Source organism: Talpa europaea (assembly GCF_964194135.1).
Source record: "Talpa europaea genome assembly, chromosome: 5".
Lineage (NCBI taxonomy): Eukaryota > Metazoa > Chordata > Mammalia > Eulipotyphla > Talpidae > Talpa > Talpa europaea.
In genome coordinates this window covers 119607699-119626394 of record NC_140071.1, presented here as the reverse complement: position 1 = coordinate 119626394, position 18696 = coordinate 119607699, and the positions used below count along the sequence as shown (strand labels likewise).

Sequence of the window (18696 nt, the reverse complement as noted above, 5' to 3'; positions counted from 1 at the left end):
CTTATTTTCTGTTTCATTGCATGCCACTTTCTTGCACTTGTCTTGTTAAAGAGTCCACCATGGCTATTTAATATTTAAAGACTAGGATCAGTTTGCAGGTTTTAGTTTAAAGGTAACCATAGCACATGCACACGCATGCACGCGCACACACACACATTCATTATTAATAGCAGAGGTGCACTGAGAGTCCTTGGAATCTTCTTTCCTTTTGATGTTAGTTTCATTTGAGTACTGCTGTCCCCAGAGTTAGGCTCTGATATTGCTATGTGGCCTGTGGACTAAGGCAGTAACTAGGGATCCAGAATTATGTGAACTGTCTATGTGGGTGGATGTGCTAATGCTGAAAAGGGAGATGAAGCCAGAAAATGACAGGCCACGCAAAGTCCGGTTTCGGATAGCATCATCTCACAGTGGGCGAGTTCTGAAGGAGGTGTATGAAGATGGGCAACAGTCAGGCTCTCTGGATTCTGAATGTGCCAGTGTCTGTGGCATAGATGGACTAAGCGAGGCTGATGGACAACAAAATGGTCACATAGGATCAGAAGGTGATGAGGATGATAACAACCAGGATAACTTGCTGGTGTTAGCAAGGGCTGCCAGTGAGAAGGGTTTTGGTACAAGAAGAGTCAATATTGTAAGCAAAAATGGCACAGTCAGAGGCGTGAAATACAAAGTGAGTGCTGGCCAAGCTCTATTTAACAATTTGACCAAAGTGTTACAGGTAAGTCACTGCTTATTTCTCCTCCTGAGCTTTGGTCCTAACTCACCATCTCAGTCTCTCTGTTCTTTAGTTTAAAGCCTCTCCTATTCATGACTCCTACATACTTCATGAGTCCCTGCCTCATCTAAGATATTTTCTCAACTCTTTTCTTCTGTTGTGTGATGACTAAAGCAATGCATCTTTTTCTCAACCCAGGGGAAAAGAAAGAACTATAGTGTTGAACACATGTGTGCAAATTCTAGAAGTTAATGTCTGGTTTATCATTCTTAAGATACCAGTTTAGCATTTATTATCACTTGTATAGGTATTAAACCAGAACAGATTGAATGTTGCATTCAGTGGGGTTGGTTTCAATCAGGAGGTTATGAAGATATAAAGGCTAATATTTCCTTCCTCCCATTCTTGAGGAGGCTGCAGGTTCCATCTCAGATGCATATCTCCATTAATTTGCCCTCAAGAACTTTAGAGCAACACTTAGAAAAGTTATTCCTTTATAAATGTACTGACTGAGATTTAGAGCTCATGGTAAAAAATTAGCCTTTAAAATGTAAGATTCTGCACAGTAATGTAGGAATGTATTATTCAGGTCCTGGAGCCCTTAGCAATGATCTAATGTTAAGACAAGTTTTTGAAATTGCCTGGAAGCATCAGTAAAATGATTTTCTGTTGAAAACAGGCATTGTTATTTCAGGAATAGAACTCATAATCACTATCATTAAGGTAGCAGGCCAATATTTTTCATTATAATACCATTCTATCTTATTTCTCAATATTTAAAAATAATGATCTCTTGTGATGAATTATTCAGTGCTTTAACATTATCTAAGGATTCAGGAGTGGTGTAGAGAAAGGATTTTAACCAAAGGCATTTGGCTATTTTTCATTTCAAGGGAAGAATTCAGAAAGATGCCGTTGTGAGGATTTAAAAATAATAAGTTTTAATTAAATGGTAAAAACAGCTAAGATCAAAGATATTTTTCATATATGTAAGAATTACCCATGAAGAATGTTATAGATTTGTGGGGGATTGGGGAACTGAATATCAAAAACTGATGACTATGTTTTATTTGGTTGGAAACTTGTATAAATTTCTAGAGATGAGACTATTATGTTGAGATCATCTAAGTGACTTCTGAGTTTTAACAAATGAAGGAAGTATTATTGCCAAGGTGTAGACCAAGAGGCTTCGTAACAATTAAGTTTAAAAATTGTGATTAATTCTGCTTGTTATGGTCTGTATTGTTTTATGATTGGAGGGTTGTTTACAAACCTGCTATACCCGTTTTAGTACTTTGATTTTAATTTGCTTGTTTAAATCTCTCCCAAAGTTATCATTTGTGAGTAAATACCTTAAATCTTCAAACCCTACAAGAGAAAACTTTTCCTGCTTATGACATTTTCCTGATAGCATTCTAAATTTGTAAATAGAAAATAGAGGAATTCCAAAGTAAAACTGTCAGTACTAGACTAAGTTACAATGTTTTATATATTTTTTTCTTTGCATGATTCTACTGCTCCTTTTTTTTTTTGAGAAAAATCCAATAAAAATTGTCATTTTCTAATAATTTAACCCCATTTCATCTACCCCCTCCCTTAAGGGGACATACTATTTGCTAGCATAAATCACTCAAAACCTTTAATATTTAATCATTTCCCCCCAGCTGGTACTTCTTTCTTTATAATGCAGGTAAAGTCATCAGCATATAGTAGGTTTTCGAAGGCTTTGGCCATCATCATCATCATGGGCATGTTCATCATGGGCATGTTCATCATGGGAATGGTCATTCATGATCATCCTGAGAATGTTCTCTGATCATTCCAAGGCAAAAACATAAGTTAAAGGCATCTGTACCTTGGAATTGAGTTCCCTATTTCACTACTCCAAAGGACCCATTCACCATATGTTTGTGTGCTACTCACAACCTACACAACATTATTTAGAGAGCTGATTTGTATGCTTGCTTCTTGCTAAGGGATGTGTGTGTCATATGGGGGTGACAAATGTCATAGACAAATGTGTCAGGATGACTGGTAGGTTACCACAAGCATCCCACAATGCAGTAGCAGAATCTCCAGGGGTCAAGACCAGAAGTTACAATTCAATTATGTTCACATATGAGTATGGGACCAGATTTTAAGGACCAGACTCCTTAAAATCTCTGGATAGTCCCCATACCCTTTGGAAAGTAAGCAGCAAACTTAATTGGATGTAACGGCAACATAGCGATTTCTCTCAATGAGGAAAAACTGAGTTGTATATTTGTTTATGGTTTCAATGCATGGTCAATTTTATTGTAGCAAGGGACGATGATTGCAGAAACAGTCAGGTATTTCTTCCTGTTTTAGGTTAAAAAATCTTAAGGCACTCAACTTGAAACTTTAGAGGAAAGCCTAAATATAATAAAATCTTCCAAATACCCTGTAAATCATTTTGCTTCCTCTCTGTTAGTTTCCCATATTCTTATTCCTGTCTCATAAAACATTGGCATGTGCCCCGCAAAAATTTCAGCTACGCAAAAAATAGTCTATTGAATTATTTGCTTAAAACATTTTTATTTAGTAGCAGAAATTATTTAGTTGTCTGTACAAGAGGTATTAGAACAAATTTCCATTTCACTTAATTAATTTACCCTATAGAATTCTGGCTAATTGAGGATGTACAATATTAATCAAGGTTGCTAGGTAGTGGTGACTAGGAAGTATAGAAAGGCCACTAGAAAGGTAGAAAGGCCACTTGGATACTCAGGAGGACCTTGAAGGTGGAGTCAGTTTGGATTGCTGGTAAATCACTCATCACTCAAGGTCCTTCAGCTGATCTAGAGTATTTGTTTCAAGTTCATGTGCTTAATCTTTCCATCTCTCCCAAAGATCACAGGAATATAAAGTTTAAGAAAGACTAATTTGGAAATATGAAAACTTGGAATGTAGTGATAACATGGCAATATTCATTTATTATTAGCTATATAGGTTGTTCTTACATATATTAAAGATTGAGAATTATTGACCTAGATTCTAAAAGGGAAATTCATCCAGTTCCTTAGAGTTAATAAAAGTGTTCCTTGGTGGTCTTTATTTCTTCAATAGCTAATAAAGAAAATGAAGAAGATATGCAGATTTTTGACTTGTTCTTCTGATCATTAGATCACCAGGAGGGTCTTCCCTGAGTTAAAGATAAAGCTATGCTGATGGATATGTTTCCTGTTGGCATCCTAATTTATTAATTTGTTGAGAAATTATCATACATGCTGATGCAGGTGTTATGTCATTTGTCTTTAAGAAATTCTGCTGTAGGATATTTCTATCTCGATGAATGGTTTTACTTATTACTGGAAAATTTTAGAAAAACTTATTGTTTAAAATTATTCACTGTTATTTCATGCAAGACTAATAATAAAACCGGCATATAATTCAGAGTTCTCATCACCTGGTTTGCATGCTTAGACTTGGGATATTCCTAAATTTTAGTAGTAACATATTTCCAAAGTTTTTTTAGGGTAAATCAATGATACAGATAATTAAGATGTTTTTTTCTAATTTATTCTTATGGTAAAAATTTAAGGCAGTAATCTTTTCTTTCTTATTCTTAAACTTGAAAGCATAATCTATTAGAGTCCCCTACTATAGTTTCCATTATTTTAAATTCCCTCTCCACAAATTTAAAATTACTATACTAGAGAAAATAGATGCAAAGAAGGAAAATAACTACAACACACACTATCATTTGGTGGCTCTTTTCTAATAACCCAAACATATAACCTCCATCCCTGTACATAAATGCATAGCTCTGGTTAGTGTGCATGCATTTATGAGCATTCTAACATTTCAGGAAAAAATAAAATGAAAATAACCATACATCTGCAGAGGAATTTACATTATGCCAAGGGATTTTACATATATAATTTACCTAATTGTACTCAAAATTTTGTGAAATAAGCAGGAAAATTAATGTCTGCTTTTAGATAACTGTCACCAAAATCAATTGTCTGACTCAAACCTAGCAATATAAAAATTCTATCTTTCACTGTTTTGGCTCTGTTAATTAAAAAACAATGTAATGCTATATATATATATATATATATAGAGAGAGAGAGAGAGAGAGAGAGACAGAGAGAGACAGAGAGAGAGAGAGATAAGCATCCAACTTCCACCTTTTCAAATGTCATCATGACCACTATGGAGATTTATAAGATTAAATATATATATTGTTATAATATAATCTGGTCTTTTGAACACTTTGCTATCAGAATTCAATATGTATCATTTGTTGTACATATGATCTTTAGCTAGGCAAAATTTTTCTGCAAAGTTAAATAGCTTGTGTTCAATTTTATATTGTATTTTTAAAATGTTTTAAGATATTTCTGTAACATCAGTTGATTAAACTGTTATGAGATTGCAGGGGTTGACAATGGAAGGGGATGACTTGATTGACTTAAAGAAGACTGCTGCTCAGCATTATTCACTAACTTTAGGATGGAAGATACTAGCAGAAGTTTCTGGCATAAATTACCTCCATCTCTGGCTGAATCCAGTTGGCAATTGTTAATATTCCAGTGAAAACAACACAACACACTTGATGTCTCCTTGCTTCCAGTGGTTTATTTCAACTCCTGAAGAAAAAAAAAATAAGAGTGTAAACATTGGTTAAATAATTACTGAATGCCAGAATTATTTTCATTATTTATGTGTATTAACATCTCTGATGCAGTATCATTATTAAATATAATTTGTACTTCTCTGTGTATGAAACATTAACTTGTAGAATTATAAAATTTTTTTTAAAGATTTATTTATATAAGCACTGGGTACAGTCAGAAGTGCAGGAGGGTGAAAGAATTCAATAGAGCCAGAGCAGGGAGCAGAGCAGGCAGACTGATGAAGTACACTGCTGAGGGGAGCAGCGGGCGGCAGGAGAGGTCTGCACGCCATGTGGGACCCTCGCCTGGTGGCTGGGGATCAAACCGGCGCTGCAGAGGCTGCAGGCAGCTTTGAAACCCAGCACTCAAATGCTGCGCCACTGGGGAGGCCCAACTTGTAGAATTAAAAGAACCTCCTCTATGCAGAGAAATTCTTACATCATGTTCTATAGAAACAATGATCTACTAATAGTAATACTGTCTTTCTAGGTAGGAAACAGGCAAGAAACTTTAGGATCTTTGAGACAATTCAAATGATGCAAGAAAGTATATTAAAAAATTAGGTGACTTGTTATTCAAGAAGCAGGAAAAGAAAGCACCAAAAATTAGTTGACACTACTGATTTATTACTTATGTGTAAAGTAAAAACTGATACACCTTTGTGTTATGTGACTCCATTCCACATATCATTCCTTTGCTACCCTTGTGTAATGGCAGGAAGGGACATGGAGCAGGTTTTCTGATCCAGCAGACCGGATGAAGAAGGAAAGAATCCTGGAGCCCTCAGTGGTTTTTCAGGCTTTAATTGGAATTACCAGGCACATGGCAGGCAGCGATGCTGGGGGGCCAGGAGGCTGGCAGGCCTCCCAGCCCCCAGCAAGTCTTCACTGCCTGGGCTCTCCGGCCTTTTCTCATGGTTCTGCTTCTGCTTCTGTTGACATCCCGTGACACTGCCCTTAGAAGCCCAGTCTTAGTCCAGGTGAATCCCATCTACCTATACTCACACCCTACTCCAGGTGCCCACCATCAGGCATGCATTCAGGACCGCAGGGTTCCGTCATCTATGTTAATGGCGGGAGGGCAGAAAAGCCTGATGCTTTTACCTTACCCTATACCTTGGTCACAGCATTTGATACTGATACTAATCAGGCCCTCAATAAATGTCCTTTGAGTGAAATTCTTTTAGACAGTGGCTATTATCTTGTCTCTCTTTTAGGTTGGAGATTTCCCTGATTGGTTTGAAATAGTTGTATGGTGAAGTACTAGTAGCTCATTTCATTCAATGCCTTCTGTTGTAGGATATATTCAACATTCATTTACTAATCTGCATATCTATAATATAGCATTGTGCTAGAGGGTGTGGAGGAATAAAACCCAATTCCTGCCTTCATAGAATATTCAGTAGTATAATATGAATGGTTTTTGTAGAACAATTCCTAGAATTCAGATATAAAACATGACTTTTTCTTCCCCATCTCCAGAGAATTCTCCCTTGTTGTCTTGTTGGCCTTTTGTAGCTTCTGTTACCTTTCTTCACTTTTCCGATGCTTACATTTTCCTTCCTTTTGGTCTTTTTCTTGTTAGATCTTATCATTTTATTTCATCCCTATCTTCAGTGTAAAGGGCGGACTGGCCACAGTGTAGGTTTTCTGATCCCATGCAGACTGGGTAAAGGAGGAGTCAGAGTCCTCAGTAGTTTTGCAGGTTTTTTATTTGGGGTTCACCAGGCATATGGCAGGCAGGGGTGCTGGCTGGGGGGCTGGGAGGCTGTCAGGCCTCCCAGCCCCCAGCAAGTCTTCACTCTATCTGAGCTCTCTGGAGTTCGTTCTGCTGCTTCTCGGCTTCAGCTTCGGCTTCTACTGCTGCTTTCTCGGCTGCTGCTGCTGCTGTTGCTGGCGTTCCAGTGACGCCGCCCTTAAAAGCACAGTCTTAGCTCAGCTGAATCCCATCTACCTATGCCCACACCCTATTCCAGGTGCCCGCCATCAGGCATGCATTCAGGACAAGGATCCATCATCTATCCTGATGGCGGAAGGGCAGAAAAGCCTGACATTTTCCTTACCCTACAGTCCACCCCCTCAGGGTTTTCTGCCATACAGTCTATACATATATATACAATTTTCTAAGCAAACAAACAATGCAGCCATGGCCCACAAAAGCAAATACATCAAATAACAAAATACAATATAACAAAATACAACAGAACACAAATAAGTCCAGGCAGGGCACCAACCTAGTGCAAAAGACAATTATTGGTACCAGCAGATGAGCCACCAAATCTGCTGCCGAAGGCACTGCTCATACGAGGGAGGGGAATCACTCATGGCATCTACTATATCACACCAGAGCCGTCAGGCTTCCTGGCCTTCTCTGGGTGTAGCCTCAGCTACAAGCCACACACAGCATCCACCCCCAGGATGCACTAGCTCTGGGATTGGCAATTTTATTCTGTTGGGGGTAATCGCCAACCCTCAGGGTTTCTGTCTGCAGTCGCTCCAACACTCGGCCTTCACAGCCACCAGTGCGACTCACAGACCCCTGCACTCAAGCCAACCCACTGCACAATCACATGGGTCGGGGATCCAAACTCTGCATTCGGCTTGGGCTCCACCCCAAGCCACATTCCCCACCCGTCCCCCAAGGACAGGTTCCTCAGCTCCTCACCCTCACTCAAAAATGAGCAGGGCATCACCCACAGGTGATTTTACGAGACTCACAGTTCTTCAGCATACCCAGGCTGCTTAACAGCCGCTTAGGGCTTCTCAACTTAGCATCAGTACCAGCTTTTGCCTTCTTAGTTGGCTTTTCTCCTCCACCTGGCTGCTGGGCATGCACAGGCTGCTTTTGGCCATCTAGGCCCACTGGTCACCCCCAGATTCCCATCTCCTGGGGTTTACAAACAAAACTGTTCCACCCCCAGGGTCCCAAAACATATCAACCTGCAAGGTCTTCCACCTTCTGGCGGGATTGTCAGTCCTAGTCCATCAGTTCAAGTCCATTGGCCTCTCCCTGCGTCAGCAACGGCCTGCTGCCTCAGGGGTCATTGGCTGGTCCTTTCCGGTGTCGTTGCCTGGTCCTTTTGGGCGTCTCCTTCACGCCAGGTCTCGTCCTGTAGCTCGTGGACGTTGTCCACCTTCTGTGCTGCCATGGCGCCTCCAGCGTCATCACAGGCAAACAGTCTGTTCTCCTTAGTCCCTCCGGGTCTTCGGAGGGCTCCAATACCCGTCTGCATGGATCCTGCCGACTTACGCCAATTGTAAAGGGCCAGGACTGGACACAGGGCAGGTTTTCTGATCCCATGCAGACCGGGTAAAGGAGGAGTCAGAGTCCTCAGTAGTTTTGCAGGTTTTTTATTTGGGGTTCACCAGGCATATGGCAGGCAGGGGTCCTGGCTGGGAGGCTGGCAGGCCTCCCAGCCCCCAGCAAGTCTTCACTCTATCTGAGCTCTCTGGAGTTCGTTCTGCTGCTTCTTGGCTTCAGCTTCGGCTTCTACTGCTGCTTTCGCTGCTGCTGCTGCTGCTTTTGCTGCTGCTGCTTTTGCTTTCGCTGCTTTTGCTTTTGCTGCTGCTGCTGCTGCTTTTGCTGCTGCTGCTGCTTTTGCTGCTGTCCCCGTGACGCCGCCCTTAAAAGCACAGTCTTAGCTCAGCTGAATCCCATCTACCTATGCCCACACCCTATTCCAGGTGCCCGCCATCAGGCATGCATTCAGGACAAGGATCCATCATCTATCCTGATGGCGGAAGGGCAGAAAAGCCTGACATTTTCCTTACCCTACAGTCAGCTTCTCTTGCTATCTAAATTAGTTCCATCTCATGCTCCAAGAATCAAAGGGTAATCTGTGTAAATAATGACTCTTACCTTGGGTAAGGCAGAAAGGACACTGAGCAGGTTTTCTGTGATCTAGTAGACCGGGTAAAGGAGGAGTCAGAATCCTCAGTGGCTTTTGCAGGTCTTTTATTGGGATTTACCCAGTACACAGCAGGTAGTGGGGCTGAGGGGCCAGGAGGCTGGCAGGCCTCCCAGCCCCCAGCAAGTCTTCAAAATATCTGGGCTCTCCGGCCTTCTCTGCTTCTCTCTCGGCTTCTGTTGCTTCTTTCTCGGCTTCTCTTTCAGCTTCTGCTGGCGTCCCTGTGACGCCGACCTTAAAAGCCCAGTCTTAGCCCAGGTGAATCCCATCTACCTACGCCCACACCCTACTCCAGGTGCCCGCCATCAGGCATGCATTCAGGACCGCAAGGATCCATCATCTATCCTGATGGCGGGAGGGCAGAAAAGCCTGACATTTTTCCTTACCCTACACCTTGATCCTGTGAGTCTCCAAAAGACAGACAATCACAAGCACTGACTTATCCAAGTTCTATCAATCTTATTAATATGTTCTCTTTCTAGTGAATTAATGAATTAATGAATATTCATTGAATGATACTCATTGAACTCAATAAATATCTAAATTTGAATATCTGTCATTCTCCTCTATTCATCAAATCCCCTATATCATGAAGTCGTTTTAATTTGTGGAGGGCTGATTTAAATTGCTTACACTTTAAGCCTATGAATTGCTCTGAATTCTGACTTTAGAGCAACATGCTGAGCAAACCCACAGGTTCTACAAGATGACTTTGAAACTGCTTAATGAACTCTTACTGGCAGCCCATGGTTACCATATAATTAGGGAATTAGCACCTGATGTTTCCAAACTTGAAAAAAGCCATATAACAGCAGGATGAGGCAAACATCCTTTGGTTAGCATGCTCATGCTTGCTGAGTTTCTGACATTTTCTCTGAAACCCAATATTTTGAATTTTGTGTAAAAGCAATATAAACATTTAATAGTCTGTAAGGTGACACACAATACAAATACATAGCTCCCTTAAATATTATTCATTAGAAGGAATTTAAAACATAAATTATAAACAGAATAAAATGCTGCACAGAAATTTTTGGCTAAGGGGATTTATCTATGTGTAGAAATCTATTCAATTAAGATTTAGGGTTTCTTTGCTCAATTTTGTTTTTCTAATGTCTCATTATATCACCTAATTGCGAACAAATTATATCTTAGAACATTTCACTAAAAGGGAAGAGATACACACTTTTTTTCATGCAATTCCTGTACACATCAAGCAAAACAAACCATAGGAGTATTCCTTAATTGATTGATTTTTAAACTATATAGCTAAGCCACCAAAGACTTAAGTTGCTCCGTGTTTATACCTTTTATCTAACAAAGAGTATGGAATTAAATTTTTCTTATAGGAAAACTCTGAAAACTTGACTAGTCCACAAAGTGGGGAAAGTAGCAAAAACCTAAGTATTGATTTGCAAGAGAGAGTTTTGTTAGTAGCAAAGACTCTAGGAAATTATGGTCCAGCAGGTCCATGGAGAGAGAATAAGGAGAAAGTCAAGAGAATAAAGCCGGTGAAGACTAAATGAGGGTCACTATGGGTAGGGGAGAAGATTTGAAAGGGCTATGACTTTAGAGCAAGTTGGTAGTTCTAGAGAGTGGGAGAACAGGATTCAAGGATTCAAACAGGGTCAGAAAAGAGAAGCTTTGGGTAATTCTGCTCACGAGTGCACCAGTATTAGCCCATGCCTCCAGACCAGCTGTCTTTACCTGTACATTACCTTTAGTGCAACCCCAGGTTCACACCTGCTCTCATGGTTGTCTCAGGAACATCTTCTTTTGGCAGCTAATAACACTTTGTGGAGCTTTGGGTAGCAGTGATACTTTTTCATGTCTTAAGATTCTGCTAATCTTCTTCTAAACTGACCTCAGTAAAAATTCCCCTTTTCAATAGCACAAGGCCTATGATTTCCTCAGAGAGAAAGAATAGAACCTTTGGCATCTAGCTTAATCATGCTGGTTATGTGAAAAACAGAGCCTTCAGTATCTTTATTTAGGAGGAACTGAACAAAGATAATTATATAGTTTGTTTCTTCTTGCTGTTGAAACAAATTGCCTAAACTTATTGACTTAACACAAATTTATTATCTTATTACCTTTTGGATGTCAGAAGTCTGAAGCGAGTCTTTGGGGCTAAGATCAAGATCTCAATAGGGCTCTGTTCCTTTTAGAAGATTCTAGAGGCTGCACATTGCTTGGCTCATTATCCTGGGTCACTCTGATCTCTGCATCCATTTTTATATATCCTTCCTTAACTTTCTTGCCTCCTTTTCCCCCTTACCAAGGTGTTTGTGGTTATATTGGCCCCATCTGGATAATCCAGGGTAAACGTCTTCCCTTAGGACCTTTAGTGCAATCAAATCTTCAACGTCCATTTTGTCAATGAAGGTAACACATAATGAAGCACATAATGAAGAGTAAATAATGAAATGTTTGGCCACAGCTTCATAGATTCTCTAATTAACCACAGTTGTCAGGGTAACGTCTCTCGAATTATGGGATTTGAGAATTATGTTTTCATAAATATACATTTTTCTTATTTCTTCTTAGTTGACACTTTAGCATCCTCCAAGGCCATTACTGTCTGCCTCAGCTACAAGATGACTTCCTGAAGGAGTGTTTGTTATACATCTAGGAAGGATTTCTGGAAACAAACCCATTTCCCAAAGAAGTGAATTGGTGTTTGGAGTTTATGAGTACTGACGCAATCTGAAAACCCGTGCTAGAAATTAGGTAGCTGCCTACTCACCCTATACAAGCTGCTTCCTCTCTTCTTTTCCTTCTTTTCCTTCTCTCTTGTAAATGTGAGGCAGATCCTACCACTGAAGCAAACATCATTTGACTTGATTTTTCCATATCAGATTAAAAATGACTCTTTGGAGGGTGGATATGAAGTCCTATATTAGTCATTATTGAAGCTGTTTCCCTTGCTCATTGTGATGTGCAGAATATGTGTGTTTCAAAAGGGACAGAACACCCAGGGATGCTGAAGCCTGTGGGTCCTGTGGATCCACCTTCATTGCTGGCGCCTTAGCCCCATGATGTTATGCTGCGGCTGTGGGCTGCTCACCAGACTCTTCCTATAAGTCTCCTCCCAGGATGCCCAATTTTTTACTTCTTCCAACTTTTGAGACTATCCAGCTATATATCACTTTTATGTTCAATTTCTTGAAAATGTAGCTTTACTAATTGTTCTGAGGGCCAAGAGAAGGCTGAAGGAATGAAAGTCCAGCTTTTTTTTTGTGAGAGAAAAGAAACAAATACCATTATTTTCTAGCAGTGTCTTCACAGATTTTTGTGCTCACTTTCCTACATGAGTGGACATGTCTACAGTCTCTGGAGAGCAACAGCCTGGCTTCAGATGTGGAGTCTCATGTTTCCTTGCTTGATGAATGGGAACATTTACTTAACTTCTATAAATCCCAGTTTCATAAGTAACGTAGATCTTAATGATAGCTACTATATCCTTTGAAATAAATGAACTGTTGGGTATGAAGCATTATATACACTGCCTGGCACATTGTAAATGCTCAGTAAAATACTGTTACTATGTTTTTTTTTTTTTTTATAAATTTTATTGTTATATTCCCCATACAATTGCAGCCCCCCATTCTGACCCCAATCCCTCCCCTTCCGCCCCCGCCCCCCTAAAAGTGTCTCTGGTTCATAGTTTTTGTTGATTTTGATTTTCACTTTCTTATAGTTATTCATTTTCCTGGTCCCTTATTTAAGTTTTCTAGATTCCTGCTATGAGTGAGACCATCCGGTATTTTTCTTTTTCTTTTTGGCTTATTTCGCTGAGCATGATCCCTTCCAGCGCCATCCATGTTGCAGCAAATTGCATGTGTTTATCTTTTTTGAATGCTGAGTAATATTCCATGGTATATATGTACCACATCTTCTTGATCCAGTCATCTATTTTTGGGCATTTGGGTTGTTTCCAAAGCTTAGCTATTGTAAACAGTGCTGCTATAAACATAGGGGTGCAGGTGTTCTTTGGAATTGATGTTTCTGTGTCCTTTGGGTAAATACCTAGGAGTGGAATTGCTGGGTCATATGGAAGCTCTATGTTTAGAAAATACTGTTACTATTTTTATTACCTATCCCCATATCTGTGAAACTGAATCATTGCTCAGACACTGCTGGTTAATGACGGTGCAAAGAGGAGTAGATCATGATTTCTGTCATCAAAATTAAATTCCTTCTTATGAAAGAGACAAATCATAGTTACTGCAGTTATGATAAGTGTTCAGGGGTTTACTCAGGAGGGGTGGAAAGAGGACATCTGACCCAATTCTGCAAATCTTATAGACATGCTGTTCCCCTCATATAATATCTTTTAAAACTAGGGCTGCAAAGGAAATCCTGGGACGCTCCTGAAAAGGCACCATGGTACTGTGAGCTTTATTGGCAGGACTCACTTCCCTTCAGGAAATCACAGCTGCTGCCTTTGAACTTGGCTTAGCCTCTGTCACACAAACCTGTGTTCCTAATGCCAATTTCTCTCTTCCAGATCCTATGTTGGCTCCAGCCCCTCCCTGGGCCTTTGTCTTGGGATCTCTAGCTTTAACCCCCATTGGCTACCTGACCATGTGTTTGTCAGTCTGGCCCTACTGCACTTGGTTCCATATCTGTGAGCACAGCCAACCACCCATGTGTGTTGTGTCTGAGCATTCCTCCACAGCACCTGTCATTCTGAATGCCTAACCTGCCCCTTCTGGGTAGAGGTGGACTCATCTCTTCTTTAGTCATAGCTTGGATTGATGTGAAATGCTTTTCTACATCAGAAACCTCAAATGATATTAGAGATAGTAAACTATTTTTTAACTAGCAGCAGTAAAAGTAATGTTAGTTATCTATTATATCTATAATAGGGTGCTTAATTGTGTGATTTTAAAAGGTTCATGTCACACTTGCCCCAACCTAAGCAATCTAAAACAAGTGTTTATAAAACAAGTAGCACATATTGCTTTATTCCCCCACCCCCCGTTAGCCTTCATTAAATCGAAACCAAAATAACATACAGAATACAATGACTACAGAGTGCCAGCAATCCTACCCACAGTTCCTTGCTTCTCTCCTTGGCTGAGCTCCTCAATCAGTGAGGTGAAGCTCATTTCACATTTGCACACACAGTGAGAGAAAAGAGATGTGTATGCTGAGCAGGCAGACCCTCTTTCTGAGAGCCTTCCAGCAATGTTGCTCTGGTTTTTCTGATCCTGCTGAGCATAAACAAGGGTTTTTTTTTTTAAAGTTATTTAGGAGAATACGATTAGTCATAAGAACTACTCTTTATGTGCCTACGTGATTTTACACTACTGCTTCTTTAATCCTCACAGCAAATTTTCAAGATGGATGTTAACTTATTTTACCTGATATGAGCTGATGAAATTGCAAGATGATTTAAAGGACAATGAAAACAAAAATTTCTTCTTCCTAAATTTTGGTTTTCATTTTGACTTGTCACCAGAAATTCTATTACTTATCTTACTTCTTTCTCAGAGATCTCTTACACCTTAAGTTAACTTCTCTAGAAGCAGTACCTGAGATTGGATGCTTGTGAAAAGTGATTTATTGAGGGAGAACTTTTAAAAGAGAGTGAAGGAAGTAGTTTAGGGCAGGTGAGAAAGCTAAGGAAGGAGGTGAACACAAGTCAGCTTCAGCCTGTACACTTGCAATGCCAACTGCTCCGTGGATTTGGTCCTACTGCAAATGGCTGGCATTTTGGATACCTGTGTCAGTCTGTCATTGGCCATTGCTCTGTGTGTGTGTGTGTGTGCGCGCGCACATGTGCACATGCTTGGGTATGTATGTGAAGGCATCATCCATTCTGCTGAGACATTTACCCAAAGAAGGAGAAGCTTTGATTTTTTTAGTCACCAGTATTTATGAAAGCTGGGAGGGGGTAGCCAACTAGCATTGTGAAGCAAGTCTGGGAGTATCTACTACCACTTGCTTTTCCCATTAAGTTTATTTTATCCAGGCATAGTCTTATCATGGTTAATGGGAAAAAATATAGCTTCCCCCTACTTAAGATTGGTCTTGAAGTAATAACTGATATTTAGGTTCTCACTCTTTTATTCTCCTTTTTAGACCCTCTCCTTTTTGCTAGCATTCATGTTCACCTAGAACTTCAGCTTGTCTGGTTTGGTGACCCATATTCTCAGTCTGAGCCTCTGATCACTATTTCCTTATCAAACAGGGATTGATGAATGTGCCCATTTACATTTTTAAACCAAGTGAGTACTAAGAGAGGAAACTAAGTTCCAATTATACTTTTACCTGGCCTTAACATTTAATAGGAGTCCTACCTCCTGTGACAGTCAGATCAATTACTTCTGTCAGTGTGGTAACTCCATTTTATACCAGCTGGATTGCTGTCATGATGAGCCCAAGGTCACCAGAAGTCAGCTATAAAGTATAGTGAAAGCGTTGATTGGTGGAAACATTCCCTTATGGGACCAAGACTTAGACTCATAATCCCTAAAATTTCAGGAATAGAAAGCCCAAGTCTCCAAATGGGTAATTGGAGTGAAGAAGAATGGGATTATTTTACATATTCACATTGGTTCCTGGACCTATACATTTTAGCTACTGATGCTAGTGAACCACACAGATGGCACCCTGTAGAATGATGCCCCTTACTTGCAGGAGTAATCTCCAACCTGATTCATTAGTTATGCTTTCAAGATGGTACTCTAAAGCTTTATCAAGTGGAAGACTTTAGATTGTGTGTACACAGTAGAGTCAATGTTCCTTCTTGTTTAAATAGCTGCTGCCCTCTGAGCTTGACTGAGCCTTATCTTGGATAAGTCACTTTCATTTTTGATCGATTTCTAGTAGACCTATTTAACCTTATGACTATGTGGGTAATGGCTTATCTTTGATGGACGTTGATAGTTATGATGGCTTGGTGGGACAGTTACTCAGTTTTACCAGGAACCAGACTATGTTAGAAGCCGCTTTTCAAATACTGTATATTTTTTCCTGCATAAGGCATGGTCTTGATTCAGAACCATGTGGGTTATTGTTGTCCTTGCTATTGAGACTGGCCAGAGGTTCACCATGGTGTCCTTTTCTACCATAGATTACTCTAGTAACAAGAGTTGAACAAACCACACTTCAGCCTTTCTTATACCTCAGTTGCAAAGCCCTTATTTTTGTAAACCCTATTTAAAACTAGTCACTTAATAAATGGATATGTGTCTTCTAAATCCTGAAAAGATCTGCTAAGTACTGTGCTCCTTTCTTAGAGTAAAAGGCACAACACACAGTAATTTGTTCTTTTGAGGGGAGGTTTCTTCACATCCAGATAGTTGACCAGTAGTTCCAAGTTCTCAGGTCTTTATAGGGAGTATGCTAAAGAAGAGATGTGTCTTCTTTCCAGATACTTAGTATTTCTTGCTCATCGTAATAAAATGAAATTATTAATACAGATGGAACATTGTGAGGTTCTGTTTAATGTTGACATTTGGTGCCATTTCCCTCCAACCTCCCAGATGAAGTACCTCCCATTCATCTGTGGGAAATTTTTTTTGTCTAGAGAAAGAGGCAGCTGAGAACTTCCACTTACCAGTGGACCAGCTTGGTGAAGGGAAGGGAAGATCAGGGACATGTACCTCAGTATCCACTAAACCCTGGCAACATAAAATAATGTTGCTTGTAGACAAAAGAGTGTTGCAGAATACATCTTCATAAAAGGGTAAGGAGCATTGCAGAGTAGTGAGAGAACACCTTTTCCCCACCTCCACTTACATGCATTCATCTTGGATTATAAGTACCAGTGTGCCAGGAAGCAGACGCCAAGACTGGCAAACAGCTGGGAAGGAGAAAGGTGGATATTTAAATAGAGAGGGACATATGTAAAAGGGGACTTGGAGGAAACATGTGGAGGAGAGATATGGAAAGATACTTGGAAGAGGAGGTACTTTGAAGAGACACATGGAGGGGGGGTTGCTCCTGGTACTTGGCAGAGACAATGGCAGCCATTATCTTGACATGGTAGATTTTGAATTTTGAGCCTTTCTGTCCTATCTGGGACCTGCCTACTTGTGGCAAGCTTTTGGACTTCAGTTTCAGGCCAAGCTTCTTCAGGTGAGCATTTGCTCATGAGGAGGTGGGTAATTTGGGGAGTTTTATTGGGAAAATATTATTTGAAATCCTTTCTTCTCTCTATCTCTATGCACACCAACTGTATTAAAAACCATTTACATTGAGTCTTCTTCCTTTGCTGTTGTATATGTGGATGGTTGCACTCCTTCTAACGCTTGTATCCCGTAACAATTTGGTGTCCCTGGGTGCTCTTGGTTGTGCACTAACAGGATGAGCTATGTGTGAGAGGAAAAGGGATCAAAATTCAGGATACTAGAATATCTCTTTAAAGCATTGCAGTGAAAAACAGTGAAGGGAAATTTCATTTGGAAAAATAGAAGAGAGGAGAATATTACAGGGTTCTAAGTGGCCAGGGACAGTTCCTGTGGGAAGTGACAGTGGTACAGTGGAGAGAAGAATATTAAATATCCATAAAATTTGAGAGCTGGTTGTTAAATCCTGGCAGCTTGAAAATGGCCATGGTGGGAGTGTTCTCAACATAGAAATCAGCAAATACTATAATTAGGGCTTTTCTCTTCCCCTGCTACCAAAATGTTTCTGAAAAGAATACCAAAACAGGAAAAAGTGAAGAGCATGAGAGCCAGGAAAAAAAAAAACCTACAAAATCCCAAGTTCTACCTAATTAATAATTTGTCCTGGAGACAGAGCTAGTCCCTGTACATTTTCCTTTTCTTAAAATGCAATCAGAAGATGCCATCTGGTTAGTTATTTTTAAAGGTCATTACTGTTATTTTCTCATTAAAAAATCCATTTACTTCTGGGGATTGCTAAGCAAATTTATGTTGCAGTAGACATGAAGAAATTCTTCCCATTTTGTTTTCCAACCTCCAGGCTTGCCTTTGGTTGATCCTTTACTCATGCCACTGAAAATCTAATAAGGTTACTCCCCTGCTAAAAACAAAACAATTGTTCATGGTAGCATTTACAGATAAAATCAAAGTTGCTAGTGCAATGGATGAGCTGAGTTCCTCTCAAAAGCCATGTGAGATAACTTGTGTGTAAGTGGTTGACTAGGGAGATCATCACAGAACGGTAGGCAGAGATGGAGGAATGTGGAGGAGGGAAAGAGATGAGATAAGCCAATGCAACTATTCAATGATTACTACTATGGGCAATTAGGAATTTTTCCATCCTGTATTCTGATGGGGACTTCCAAGTAGTATCTAGAAAGTATTTTAGAATCTACAGGAACAAGAGGGAGAAGCATTTATGCACTCTTTTTCCTCTTGGTGAGGGTTGCCCCCGAAAGATTTATATTCCTCCCCGACCTCCACCTACTTCTGGGTCTAAAAGTTGGTCTTCTAGTGCTGTGGAGTGAATAA

General features: G+C 40.1%; 1 protein-coding gene across 1 annotated transcript in view; it reads left to right on the top strand.

Moving 5' to 3' along the window:
- Positions 1 to 337: 337 nt before the first annotated feature.
- GRXCR1 (glutaredoxin and cysteine rich domain containing 1) overlaps positions 338 to 18696 on the top strand; it is a gene marked incomplete at both ends in the record, with an annotated part of 73398 nt that continues 55039 nt past the window's right edge. Inside the window, one exon of the mRNA XM_084234250.1 lies at positions 338 to 721. Within this exon, the coding sequence (XP_084090376.1) occupies positions 338 to 721 (384 nt within the window). The remainder of the gene's footprint in view (positions 722 to 18696) is intronic.